The 13650-nt window shown below is 51.6% G+C and overlaps 5 protein-coding genes across 5 annotated transcripts; 3 read left to right on the top strand and 2 right to left on the bottom strand.

Moving 5' to 3' along the window:
- Window positions 1-436: 436 nt before the first annotated feature.
- HD553DRAFT_312058 (uncharacterized protein) lies at window positions 437-3039 on the top strand. The gene is made up of 5 exons (XM_046180053.1): window positions 437-620; window positions 726-1139; window positions 1263-1525; window positions 1628-2579; window positions 2650-3039. Exons 1-5 carry the CDS (start codon window positions 458-460, stop codon window positions 2931-2933), a joined length of 2076 nt encoding a protein of 691 aa, XP_046036228.1. The 5' UTR covers window positions 437-457; the 3' UTR covers window positions 2934-3039.
- A 1135-nt stretch (window positions 3040-4174) lies between these two features.
- On the top strand, window positions 4175-8014 carry HD553DRAFT_312056 (Man1-Src1p-C-terminal domain-containing protein). The gene is made up of 11 exons (XM_046180052.1): window positions 4175-4359; window positions 4534-4725; window positions 4832-4990; window positions 5065-5370; window positions 5445-5693; window positions 5776-6984; window positions 7047-7138; window positions 7199-7302; window positions 7374-7492; window positions 7550-7744; window positions 7812-8014. The coding sequence occupies exons 1-11, from the start codon at window positions 4297-4299 to the stop codon at window positions 7890-7892; spliced, it is 2769 nt and encodes a 922-aa protein (XP_046036227.1). The 5' UTR covers window positions 4175-4296; the 3' UTR covers window positions 7893-8014.
- On the bottom strand, window positions 7988-8907 carry HD553DRAFT_342472 (uncharacterized protein; the record flags this gene model as incomplete). Its single annotated transcript, XM_046182755.1, has 3 exons — window positions 7988-8297; window positions 8358-8518; window positions 8680-8907. 3 exons carry the CDS (start codon window positions 8905-8907, stop codon window positions 7988-7990), a joined length of 699 nt encoding a protein of 232 aa, XP_046036226.1.
- Window positions 8908-10876: 1969 nt separating this feature from the next.
- HD553DRAFT_356109 (uncharacterized protein) lies at window positions 10877-12350 on the top strand (the record flags this gene model as incomplete). Its single annotated transcript, XM_046183841.1, has 3 exons — window positions 10877-11011; window positions 11121-11126; window positions 11462-12350. The coding sequence occupies 3 exons, from the start codon at window positions 10877-10879 to the stop codon at window positions 12062-12064; spliced, it is 744 nt and encodes a 247-aa protein (XP_046036225.1). The 3' UTR covers window positions 12065-12350.
- Window positions 12351-12706: 356 nt separating this feature from the next.
- Window positions 12707-13479, bottom strand: HD553DRAFT_342471 (uncharacterized protein; the record flags this gene model as incomplete). Its single annotated transcript, XM_046182754.1, has 4 exons — window positions 12707-12915; window positions 13006-13060; window positions 13137-13192; window positions 13275-13479. The coding sequence occupies 4 exons, from the start codon at window positions 13477-13479 to the stop codon at window positions 12707-12709; spliced, it is 525 nt and encodes a 174-aa protein (XP_046036224.1).
- Between the last annotated feature and the right edge of the window lie 171 nt (window positions 13480-13650).

Below are 13650 nucleotides of genomic sequence, written 5' to 3'. Positions count from 1 at the left end.
CGATACCCAGCGTGTATTGCATGCGTCAGTATCGTAAGATACACCAGCAATCTCGAAATCTCATTGGACACGGAGATGGGACACAAGCGCGAAGCCCATATCGAATATAAAGACGGGACGGAAGAGATAGAGGATGATGTGAACGGGGATGACAACGCCAATGACAACCTGGACGTCAAGTCCATACGGTTCCTATTCCCCGAGTTCAGAGATGACACTTCTCCAATGGGTATCGGGACGACCAAGACCCGGTAGAAGCGGACGTTTCATGTTTCACGATCGTCCTGTTTCATCATCATTGGGATAACGCGTATCACGTGACGCTTAGTCATCCATTCGTCGATCGCCATCCCCTAGCCTGTGACCCTTGACCATACATGACATCTCTACCTACATCTCTATGTGGACATCACCACCATTACCTTTCAACCGATCACATCCTCTCATCCACTCAATCATGTCGTCATCCACTTCTCCATCACCTCCACCAGTACCGTCATCCTTACTCGCAGACTGGCTCACAGAGATAGAACGTCTTCTCAACAACCCACAGGACCTGCAGTTGGACAGGGTACCGGGGAGAGTCATCGAGAGTCTACAAGCTGTTACTACCGAGATCTGTAAGTATCCCGATACTGTTCTAATCGTGGTAGAGATGGTTGGGATGTGGACTGCTATATGAGGGGCGTAACGGCTAACGCGGCGAACTCGTCACAAATCCACAGACCGCTCGCTCATAGACTTCGAGATCCCGCTTCAGCTTCCCCTCCCTCCCTTTCTACAAATAACGCCACCTGCTCCTCCCCCACCTCCACCACCACCACCACCTGTGGTCTTTCACCAACAGATCATCAATCACCTCTTCGATCACATCCATGCTCATCCGATAATAGCTGGACTCATAGGTGCCTGGCTGGGAGTCACGGCTTTGGCCGTCGAGGTCGGTTGGCAGGTCAAGATACGAGAGGATGCACGCTTAGGAGTGAATACCGGTCGAGGTTTCGTCGGGATGGCTGGATCTGGGATAAGCGGGTTGAAGAGGTTGATATCGAAAGAGGCAGAAGATGATCCGGATTGGAATGGCTATGGAAAGGGAAGGCTAGGAAGGGTCGTCGATGGGTTCATGGTAGATGCCGTCCGTAAGTCACGCGTTACGATCCTTGGCCTCACCTTTCCTTCGCATTATGGAACTCTACCCATCGATCGCCATATTAACCTGCCACTGCGACCTGACTCTGGCCGTGCTCATTTCTCGCAAACAGTTATCATATCGCCCCCGTCGAACCCCCTCTTACTCCCACTCCTCATCTCCCTCTTGAAATCGCAACACGTAGTCCTCCTCGGGTTGAAAGAGCTGGAAGAGGTCGAAGAGGTCGAGAGGGTTCTAAAGGGCCTCGGCGCAAGTGGTTCTTCGACATCGTCTTCGGCACATGCTGGACAGGGAGGAGGGTTAGGGGGAAAGAAGAGGGGTTCGGGAGTGGATCTGATGGCTGGTGTTTGGGTTGGGGTTCTGGATGTAGACGATGTGAGTTGGAATTGCGCTCGCGCCGTAATCCAGGTTGAGGGCGACGTAGGTTTTGGTTAAGTCTCGCTAACCCCTGCCTGCTTTGCTATCCTCTTCCGCCAGCCCGCCTCGGTCCAAGCGTTCCATCGATCACTCCACGCGGCACTGACCACCCGTTATCCCTGCCCATACCCACCTATCGACCTCGACTCGGACCCCTCGCGCGCCTCGGCGGTCAATTCGATGGGAGATGCTAAGCGGATGATGAACAAGGATAGGTATGCGCCGTTACCCAAGCACTTACCCCGGGTCAGGAACGTTTGGAATATGTACGGGCTGGGTGGGGGAGCGACGAGATCGGGGTCGGGATCAAGGGTACCGCCCATCCCGGCGCTGATGAAACCGCCCGCATCGTATGCATCATTCACCTCGCTCGGCCCGACGTCGATCTCATCAGAAGACCCTCGCTCGACTACAACGATATCCAAGGGAAAGGCTGCTCGGCGATCGCGATCAGACGCTTCGGTCGGGTTGTACACGTTCGTTCCGACCCGCACGCTCTGGCCTCTACCGAGAGAATTCGATCACCAGCTAGACACCCTCGAGAACCTTTTGTTGGGCAGGAATGCTGTACTGGATTCTAGCCATTCGGCATGGACAAAGACACGGGCAGGCAAGGAGAAGAAGCGGGGGGAGACGACGTTAGTTCTCGGGCGGCACGTCGAGGTGTATGTTGGGGATATGGCTGGCGCATTGCAAGGGTTGGATCTGAGAAGATTGAGCAAGAGACCTGTCACGGAGAGGTTCGGGACGATGCCGTGGTTCGACAAGCGACCGTTCGAAGCCTTTAGAAGTCACGAGACCAGGTATGTGAGGTACCTCGCTCCTGCCAGGCTGGCAGTCGACTTTGTCGTCGGTTCGATCACGTGGCCCGTGAGACAGTTATGGGCGGGGATCTCGGCGTTGAGGCTGGAATTCAAGAGGAGTGATGACGAGTGGATTCGTGTCGAGAGGAGATTGTGTGGGACTTTGCGTGGTGGATGGGGCTGGGGTGTCGTGGGAATCGGCAAATCAGGTCAGTCTTCGACAGGTTAAACACAAATTTTCCCGACCTGAAATTGATTGTTCGATATAATATCTTGCAGCGACCTGGCCATATGTCATGGCATCCATCCTCCCCGCCCGATTCCTAGCCTTCTTGTTGAATCGCACACCCATGCTCGAGGCTCTCCCGCCTCTTCTTCCCGCCACCCGTACATACGCGACCAGCCAGCCATCTGGCCCGCCAAGCGAGAGTGCGGATCCTGGTCCCGCTCATGATACGCCTAAATCGAGCGAAGACGATACGGGAACGATGCCGAGCCTGGATGAGAGCTTTACGAGCGGGTCGGCTGAGGAAGGGATGAATTCGAGCTGGGTCGGACTTTGAGCGTCCTCTCGAGCGCGAGGATAGCTCGACACGATGCGGGAATCGAGAATGTGTAATATAATAGAAAGACTCGCTTGTAGCCCTAATTGTATCGATACAACCACTCCTAAACAGCGCTCGACGCCACGGGAACCAGGCGGGTGAGAAATCAAGTTCCTTTCCTCGCTCGCGATAGCTTTGCGCTCGGGAGTCCCGCCTGTGGGCTTGTCCAGCGCCTCTGATTGGCATTCCAATTTCTGCAATTCCGATGCCGCCTACCTTGTCCTTCAGGCCATCATTTTCGCAAGACACAGGAAACAAAGGCAAAAACGCTGAAGGCTCTGGCGTGCGCATCGAATACTGATACAGGATAAGACAAATATCGAAGCTAAGGAATTGCGCGACTGATCTGATCCTGTCGGTTAACACCTCCACGCACCCCAGGCGTTCGTACGGTGTCAATACTTGTCGGCCTCATACCAAGGCTTAATTCTACTGCTCGTCCTTTTGGCGAGATGTTTCCGGTTCATCACCTTGTTGTTGGTTAAGTACGTCTGATAACTCATCATTATCCCTGAGATCAAACCTGAACCACTCTTGCATCGGATTAAGGTCAAACAGATCAATGAGTAACTCAGACAGAGAGCTTGTGATCCTGGGTTGTAGAATGGCATACAGCAGTCTCTGCTTCCCCTTGAATCTGTAGGTTCAATCTGCAGGGCCTAATGTTGTGATGAAGAGGAGATAAGACCCAATAACTTTGGGGAGTTCTGAAGTAGTCAAGAGATGACTTCCGTATCTTCGGAAGAGTCTGATAATATCATAACCTCTTCTGGACCAAGGGGTATGCTTGGTGGATGGTTTTATTGATGATTGCTGGTGAGACACGCTATTACCGCTTGCTGCTTGATTTGACGCTGACGCTTGATAACCTTGAATGACCGCCTCTTCCTGAAACGCGCGTGACCTACAACATCGTTTCAGTTTGAGCCAGGCGAAATTTTGCACAACGGACGTGAGCACTTTTTATGCAGTCAGAGAGACCTTCTTTGCTCCCTCTCTGTATACTTTGACCTGGTCAGGTTCAATGATGGTTACGGTGGTGGGTTCTCGATATGATGGGGGTACTTTTCCTTGATCTATGGTACCTTGAATAAATTCGGCTTCACCCATTACTTTCGTCACTCTACCAAACTGTAAACAAACCCACAAGAACAACAAACAACAAACAACACGGTCAACGGAATTCTGATCGACCAGACCATCAGATCGACCTCAACGTCACTAGATCACTGCTCATCGTGGACATCATCTTGTATCTTGTCTCGATATCGACATCGAGCTAGGGAAACAGACAGTATCAAGAACGCCGTCGGTCGTTACGATGTCATCGGTCCCCACTGCCGAGGTATACCTCGCGCCCGGGTTCGAACCTTCTTCATTAAAGGTACGTCTGAAGTTCAAGTCTCCTTTTGCACGACGACTTGGTCGAGAATGCTGATCTCATGTCTGTTTATGCTCTATCATATCCCTATCGCAAACATTTCTTTCTGCTTGAACTCGCATCGAAATCCAAACTCAAATCCGATTACCCTGGGTCCTTTCACTACCTCAATCGCAGGTCGCCCAACTTCGCGGAATCCTCACAGAGCATTCCATTCCCATCCCATCGACATCCAAGAAAGCCGACCTCGTCAACCTCTTTATCACTCGGGTCAAGTCCAAAGCCGCGGCTTATCACGATAGGGCGAATAGCGTTGTCCCTAGTACGGATGGGATTAGGGAGATCGGAGAGGATGGCGTGGAGATGAGCGTGAGTGCAACGTAGCGGAGTGGTGGGCCTGAAGCTTGCTGCTTTATCTCGACTAGATTGTATATGAAATGAAGGCTGATTCGAACGAGACTTCCGAATGTTATAGCCAGAACCTCCTCAACGTCCCGTCGTCCGTTCTCGTCCTCGCCAATCCCGACAATCAGCGACCCAAGACGAGCCCGCCGCCGTGGAAGGTGACGTGTTCACATATAACCCCAATGCAGAGTCCGCGGCTGCAGGACGCGAAGAAGCCGTCCGAAGACGAGTCAGTCTAGAACAACCCTGCCCTGCTCATTAGAAAAAGCTGTAGCAGGAGGCTGACGGAAGTTGATACTATAGACACGCCGAGTGACACGTTCGACTTCCCACACGCCCCTAGACGGAAACGCCGATCAGGTCGAAGGACTCCCTAGAACTTTAAAGTCTAAACCGTCTTTCTCTTCGTTTGTCGAACAAGACGAGGAGCTTGATTATCGAAACCAAGGTCAAGAGCAAGATGTCGGGGTGGAGGAGACGGTGATCAAGAAGAAGAAGACGAGCAGGAAGAGCAAGAAGAACGAGGTCGATCTCGGCTTGGGAGCTGAGCTTAGTGTGAGGGAGGCGGAGGAGGAAGAGGAGCGGGAACGAGAACAAGGATGGGAGAAGGTATGTCCGGCCCAGGCTTGTTCTATCTTCAAAGACTAGTACAGAGGAACTAACTTTTGATGAAAAAACGATAGACCCCTTCCCGATCCAGGCTCTTGCCGACCTTGTCTAACACCTCGACACCTACCCAAGCAGCCACTTCAGGCAGGTCTTACGAATCGCCCAACAAGTTTACCCCGCTCGCCAGTTCGAAGCAGCAACAACCCGGAAGCGGACGGAAGGAGAGGGAGGAATCAGGGTTTTCGGATTATAACCCTTTCCAGAGCGGGGATGGAGAAGAGGAGGGTATGGGGAGGAAGACGCCGAGGAAGACTAAGAGGAAGGTGAGTCTAGCTTTTCAGTCGAGTTGTAAGCTTAGAATGAGGAGGTTCTGATTTTGGGAGTTTCATTGTGCGTGCGTGGTAGACTTTGGGGGAACGCAAGTCTTCAACTCTGAACGTGACAGATTCACCTGCTGTGGAGCAAAGTGGAGGTTCGCCCTCGAAAACGGACGCTACGTCTCCCTTAGAGACGGACATCTCTTCTCCATTAAGAACGGCCGGTGCGTCTCCACTGAAGACGGACACCACATCCCCGTCCAAGACGCTCAGTGCGTCGCCGTTGAAACGGATTCTGGATCTCGCTTCCTCTGTCACTGCGACGACCCCAACGAAATCACCCTCATCTTTACGAAAGATCGAGCCGGATTCATCGGCGATGAGAACGACTCCAGAGGGGTGGAGTAAAAAGCGTGTGGAGGCGAGCCCGAGCAAGATGCTTAGGTTCGAGAACGATGGCGAAGACGATGGCAATGGCAATGGTGTGGTTGCGGATGATGACCTGCCTGAGATGGCCGATGACGACGTGGATATCGATGTCAAGGTCGAACAAGAAACCCCAAGCCGGAAGAAAACGCAAACATCGTCGTCCCTCATCAGAGCGGCGTCGACCCCCGTTCAAGACCAGCAAGAGTCCCGGTTGGTTCAACGTGAATCTAGCGCACTCGCCGCCAAATCCGAGACCAAGATCAAGTTCTCCATGATGATGGCCCTTCTGGCCTTCCTCACTTGGGCTTATCAGTTTCAGCAACAATCCATCCCTCTTGGGTATTGCGACCCGGCTAGCGCATCCAACTCGATCATCCGGGCCAAGGAAGTGCGATTGGTCAAGGCTACCGAATGCATGACCGAGCGTGAAGCTCAAAGGCGGGATCACGCGGTACCGGACGATCAGCTCTCGGCCTGTCCGTACGAGTCCGAGTTGCCGCTGGTCGGATTTGTACCCCGGCCCGACAAGTGTACTCCCTGCCCGAGTCACGCCTTGTGCCAAGATGGCAAGGTCACCGGGTGCAAGGGAGAGTACATCCTCGAACCTCACCCGCTGCTCGATTGGCTCAATCCGGTGCTCAGCGGATTGCCTGGTGTCGGTCCCGTGGCTATTCCTCCGACTTGCGAACTCGATGTCAGGACCAAGGCTCAGATCGGCGAGATCGCGAAAAAGGTCGAAGAGCGCTTGGCGGGACGCAAGGGCGAGACCATCTGTGCTGGCGGGAGGAAGAACAAGGGGGACAAGAGAAGCGAGGTGGAGAAGTTTGGGATTGACGAGGAACAGCTGTTTCAGCATTTCGTCAGGATGGTCAGTCCACGAATCGACTGACTGGAATGACCTCTGGTACTGACTTCGGGACGGGGATACAGGTCAAGGTGACTCCCGAGCAATTCAGGATCAACCTCAGGGCCGCCTTGAAGGACTTGGTTGTTCATAAAATCGTTCAACACGAAGTCATCGAGTGGGTTTTTGCCCTTGAATATGCCGCCTGACGGGCAAGCTAACTGTATTACCATGGTAGCGGACGAGACGTCTACTCGGCCGTCCGGGCGGACATGCCGGCTTCCTGTCGATTGCGTATAGCTGCGACCGAACAGATCGTAGACCACAAGAACGAAATCGGCCGTGAGTCCTCCGCCATGGATTGCATGATCCATTGATGGAGCCCGTCTGACCGACAAGTCCTTTTTCGACAGTGGGCTCGTTCGGAATCGCTCTATTGGCCTACCTCAGGTCTTATTACCAGAATAAACGCAAGGAAAGCGCCAAGGTCAAGAAACTGGTCAAGACCGCGTTATCAAGGTTGCAGGACCAGGTATGTGCTCGCATTGACCGAGACCACGATATTGGTACTGATCTCATTACGTCACAGAGTTACACGCATTATATCGACCCTGTCCAGGCCCCCGAGCCCTTCCTTCGCCCTAATCAATTGCGGGATTTCGTGCTCGACCATATCCATAACGCCAATACTCGGCAGAGGCTATGGGTCAAGGTCCAGCCTATCATCGAGACGAATGCCAACGTCCGAGTTAGCGAACAAGAAGTCATGGGTGACACGTGGAAGGTAAGCGAGCGCGAGAGCTCGAACGGATTGTGACGTCGAGCTGACTGTCTTGCTATCGTTCTTGTAGATTTGGGAATGGATCGGCGTGAGCAAGATTGACGCTCAGCATCTGGATACTGTCGAGGGTTCGATGTATCTTCAGGCTTGAGCTTCGTCCGTCCGGGTCTATTCAGTGTATCGGTTGTATGATTATCCTCATTCTTGCCCTTTCCTCCTGTCGCTCGCGAATGTCCGAGCTACAAGCTATACAAGATTCGCGCTCGCCTCGTAACAGTTATCACCAGCACTGGGTCGCTCGATGGCGCCCTCGATGGAGATTTCGTCGAAGTGAACCATACACCCGTTGGACATGGGCGAGCAACCCATCAGTCCGACCCTAAACTTCCTCTCCATCTGTCCCTGAGTCAACCCAAACGCAGGAACCTCTCGCAAGACCCTGCCGTTGTAGCTGAACCTGATCAAGGGCAGAGGTTCTTGTTCCTGCTTCATGATATCGATGGAGAATGTGTGGGGTTGTTTATAGTCGGTATCCACCTCGGCGGGGTCGAGAGACCTACATTAACATATAACGGATCAGATAATGACATGACGGTAAGTGCCACAGAGAACTGACCAATCGGCGTAGGGGTCGTTGACGACGCACGAGACCCTGATCTTTCCGTTGACGTGTTCCAGCCCGGCTTTTAGCCAGAGCGTGTCGGTCACGTAGAGGAAGAGGCAACCTTGGTCGCTATAGTAGAAAGGGCAAAGAAGCGATGTATCATGCAGAGTGAGCTGAGGCACGCACGCTAATTAGGTGAAGGATTAGTTGGGAAGAAGGGGCTTACAACTGATTAACAGTGAGACCGAATTGAATGGATTGTGGGAGACATGTTCAGTTATCGCTCTATTTGATGAGCCGACAACGCGCAACGCGACTCCATAAATCGACTCACCTGAACATCCGCTCCCTTGATCTTCAAAGATGCTTCGATCTTGAACGACTCGACGTCCTTTAACGGTTTCGCACTTTCGACCCCGACAAACCCCCCATCCGAGCTGTGTTGGTGGCCGGTCCTCCACCAACCGCTCCCAGGGATCGTGTGGAAAGCGACCTTACGACCACTTGAGGCGATCTCGAGTAGGTCGGGCGCGATGAAGGGTTTCCAAGCGTTTGTAGACATATTTGTAGTTCAGGGGCAAGATACTTGTGTGTGTATGGCTCGGACAGTAGAGGTGAGGATAAGGAAACGAGGACATGCCTCTGAACATGGGGGACCTCTTTGCCTATATATCAGCGATCCCTTTCTTTTTCTCCCCACTTTCCATGTTCCTCATCAGGATCAGGTCTTACCGGGTAGCTTTTCGCTGATGACGGATGATGATGTCACAAAGGACCAAAGGATACCTTTCGATCGATTGTCTCGTCATGAAGACGCACGCGATGGAACAACCTGTGAGCACGCAATTTGATTCCGCCGCGTTTCATCGGAACTCATAGTATGGGGGTCGTTGCGCGTGTCCTTTGATGAGGGACGGGTCCGTCCACCTCTGGACACAAATCGAGTGTTGTAATTTGAGCCTCACTGATCAAGCCAACCTATGGTCAGTCTCTGGAGGTTAAGCATTCGATCTTCGCAGAGCTGAAGAGCTTTGAAACGCATAAAGACAGCAGAATCCAACGTCGGAAATAGTGCTCCGGCTTGTGACAGGACAAAGGACGTTCGACACGCAACACGCAATTCTTCTATGTTTTCCCAACCTATGCAAACAACCTCGAAAGAGTTGGAGGTAGGGGGGAGGGACTTCGAAATGACAATCGCACCATCTTCAAGCTCAGTCGTCCTCAGTTGTTTTCTGACCTCGTCGCCTGATACTAGTACAGTCCTACAGTAGCGAGGTGACGTGAATGAAGGCCATCCTTTATTCTGGTTAAGGCTCAGAACTGACCTTCCGCTGTCAGCGGCGGCACTACAAACAGGGCTGCTTTGCCCAGCTCTTGGAAAAACGATGACCATGGCCTGACCTTGTCGGTCTTCGTTCATACCGGCACTTACGATTTAGATGCAACCAGTTACTGCCATGAAATCCATCAGCTACGGAGATCCCCCCCTTTACCTTTCAGCCATCCGACACGTCTGAATTTTCTCTCATCCTGGCCCAGAGCGCGAGTCAAAACCACTTCGATGGAAGAATCAGCTATGACCCGCGATCAATCAGTGATCTCATCAGTCTAGTATGGTCGCTATCCGATCCATCCATGCGGATTCCTACCGATGGAACCCCCTTGTCGCGAGACGCTCTGCTTTCCCGAATCTCCAACAAACGCTTGAAGGAACTCGTGAAACCGGACGAAAGGCCGTCCAGGTCTGAATTGGAGAAATGGGAACTCGATCATCAAGCCGGAATGCATGCGTTACTCGAAAAGGTCCTGGACCACCTGAATCTGACACCTGATAATACTCTTCAAGACTTCTATGCCATACATAACCTGATAATTCAGGGGAAACTTCAACAAAGTCAGGCTGTTGAAGCGTATCAGCTCATCAATTCCCTTCTCATCTACCCATTTTTCTGGCTTACTCCGACTGATCGATAGCCTATTCCGCTTTCCGGCTTAAACTCAAGCGAGGCGATCTGAGCGGGACGTTGCAGATGTTTCTGTTCAGGGGTTGGAAGTAGGAATTGAAACTAATCTTCCTGTAGCGTATCGTTGATTAAGCGAAATTGGCTAATCCGTCAAACACCACAGTGTTTTGGTTGCCCTGAGCCTGGAATGCGACCTGCTTTCCAGCTATGCGAGACAAGATACCGCCGCGTGACTAGTACATATAAGTTCAAGCCTTATGCGAGAAGTGATCTGTTCGAGTGTATAGTCCGCTGCTCGATTCACTCGGGGAACCTCTCCATCTTAACCTTTCTTTTTCAGCTGGTTCTCTTGAATTGGCATTCACAGCATTTGCCCTTACCGAAACCCCGTACAAACGGTACCATACAAACGAACAGAAGCAAGCCGACGGCCAAGAACTGACACCAGCGTGATTCGTGGTATCATCCTCGGAGGACCATCGTATTGAGTGCTTTCTTCGAATCATCAGATCTCGCGCAGCCCTCTGAATTGTCGTCATCCGACTCGCAGCAGAGACATCCAAGATGTGTAACCTGTTGTGGCTCATGGCTTGCATGGCCATTGCTGTCGTCATCCAACTCGCTCCAGGCAAACGAAAGGTCAATGCACAATCACAGGTCAACGACCTGTTCCGCAAAGGCTATATCTCAGGGGGTTCTGTACGCTATCAACAAAATGCAGCTCGCTGAGTTGCAAAGTTTCGATCCGAGAGTTTCAGTAATTCAGTCTCGCTGAGCAAAACTTGCTGATCGTCAATCGACGATACAGTACATCGTCAGCGTGCAGAATCTAGGCGCCAACGCAAAGACTCATGGCCTGCTGGGGAGCCCGCCAAGAATCGACAAAGGAAGATCAATCATTCACTCCGCTCATTCTATCACGATATCTAGGAGCCAGATTAAGAGGACTTCACAGTGCCGGCGAACACGCCCCACAAAGATATATACCACTCCACTCGCTTACGACGACGATATTTGTGCAACCCAAAAACAACCCGCACTTGCCGATCGACCTGAAAAAGCTGATTCACGATGTCATCGCTGTTTGAATTTCCCCCAAACACAATCTCGTACCTGAACGGTAAACAACGAACTTACTACTGGTGTCAGGAAATGACGGACTCCATATCCAAACTGAGTGGAGTGCACACGTATCCTGCCATGTCAGTCTCAGAGATTTCCAGTGGTTGCTACACGGTTCAGGCTACCGGCACAGCCTTGAATCGTTATGCCGGCAATCTATCTGGAGACGCCATCTATGAGAGGCGTACGCTAGGCCACTTACTCCATTTCTACAGGGATCTCCGACATCAGGCCACACAAACGACGTTGATGAAGCACAATACCGACCAGAGCCACCCGATCAGGCGAGCCTTCTCTCGACTTGCACAAGTACCCCTCAAGGACGTGATTGATCTCCAACATGACGCCGAGATATCGGTTTTGATCTGCTTATGTCTCCTTGGTTTGTCTGAAAATGCCTCCATAGATGATTTACTCCAAGCGAATCACAGGGATTGGGCAAAACAACTAGCTACTGAATCAACTACAAGAGCATATGATTGGCTGCTGAATCTCGACATTCTGCCTGCATTCGTTTTCAGCGACACTCCCAGTACTATCGAGCTTTCTGAACAATCAATCTCCTTGAACGGTGGCATGTTTGACGAACTCACTCTATACGAGGATTATCTCACGAACGCTTACTTATAGGAAAGCTAGGATTATACACTGTCCAATCTGAGGGATCCCAAAATAGGGATTCGCAATGCTTCGCTAGTATATGTCTACCTACTGTACATAAAGCTATCTCCTTCCAATCGCTAGAATAGGTCTTCGACTCATCGATTGAGATCGATGAATCTGCGCCGGAACTACAGGCATCTGCTTAGTCAGATCGAGCCCAATTCTTCTTGGAGCGATACCTGCAGAGAAGTACAAGACGTGGCGTATCCCGATAATTTTTCTGTAGATTGATGTGGCATCGAGCCCCTGGAAGCGTCGGGGCGCTTTATGCACTGCGCATACAAGATCCCTTCGATTGGGCTGTCCTCGATTCCGCCTTTGTCAATGCCCTTCCCCCTCTTCACCAGGTCGGTGCAAACTTATATCCCTGAGATTCGGCCACGAGATTACTGGTAAACCAGATATAGCAGGTTAAACGAGGGTTTTCTGTGAGCGATCATTACATCGAGACAAGTAAGACAACAAAACTGCGCAATTCAACCGACAAGTTCGCGCAGATCGCTGGTCAGGTTCTGATACAGTAAGCTATACACCGTACATCAAGCTAACAATACGCTTACAACCGCAACAAATCGACCATAATTCACCGCCATAACACCTTTCCATCCATTACGACAGGTCCAAAACCTCCCCTTCCCCGATATGTTTGAACCGGCTGCTCATGCCCACCTCTTCGTAGGTCAGCTTGTTTTTCGAATTCGATTTTGACGGTTCCGGTGTGGGCGTAGAAGAGGCAGTTCCGGGGGCTATACGTTGTGATCTCGGAATAGCAGCTTGGATGAACCTGCCTGCTGCTGCCGTATCCAACTTCATTCGAGCTGAGAGGGCAAGGGCGAAACGAAATCGGAGATGAGCTAAACGAGTTCAGGCTAATGCCATAACGTCAGGAAAGATCTAGATTATCTTACGTTTTGGTGCGGTCTCGGCCTCCTTGATCTTGGCATTGTATTCCATGACCCGTTTCTATGAAGGCGAAGGCGAGACAAAATTAGTTGATTGCTGAGATGTCTGAATTGCGATCGCGGTTTGAACGGCTTACGAGCTCGATCATGACCGGATGATCTGTTGTATCATGACCCTTCATCTGCAGATATACTACGGTACAGATATCATGGTGAGCGACTGAAGATCCACCTATAGTCGATGTCTTCCTCGTCCACAAACCCTATGTACTCACCGAACAAGAGATCACACACCCCAAACGCCATCATCATGTTCAACTTTGCCCGTCCCATATGGTCCCCCGACTCCTTCTCCAACATCTCTTCCCACGTCATCTTCCCGCTCAACAAGGGTTCCAAGATCGTCTCCAGAGTATCCAAGGTGGATTCGATATCGTCCAGGGCTCCTGCTGGGTCGTATTCGTCTTCAGAGCTCGACATTGTGGTGAGTGTTTCTGGTGAGGTGCTGTACAGACAACGGTCAGCGTGGCTTCGAACATACAGGGAGACGCTTCGATCTATGGGCTCACTGAAAGGGTCCGGAGAGGGATCACTGACGGTTGGGGGTTTAATAGCAGCTCCTCGATATATGATCATCCATCGTGCAACTTG

The sequence above is a fragment of the Filobasidium floriforme genome, assembly GCF_021052385.1.
Source record: "Filobasidium floriforme strain CBS 6241 chromosome Unknown HD553scaffold_12, whole genome shotgun sequence".
Classification (NCBI taxonomy): Eukaryota; Fungi; Basidiomycota; class Tremellomycetes; order Filobasidiales; family Filobasidiaceae; genus Filobasidium; species Filobasidium floriforme.
The sequence above is the reverse complement of the archived record's forward strand: the minus strand, read 5'-3'. Positions and strand labels throughout refer to the sequence as shown.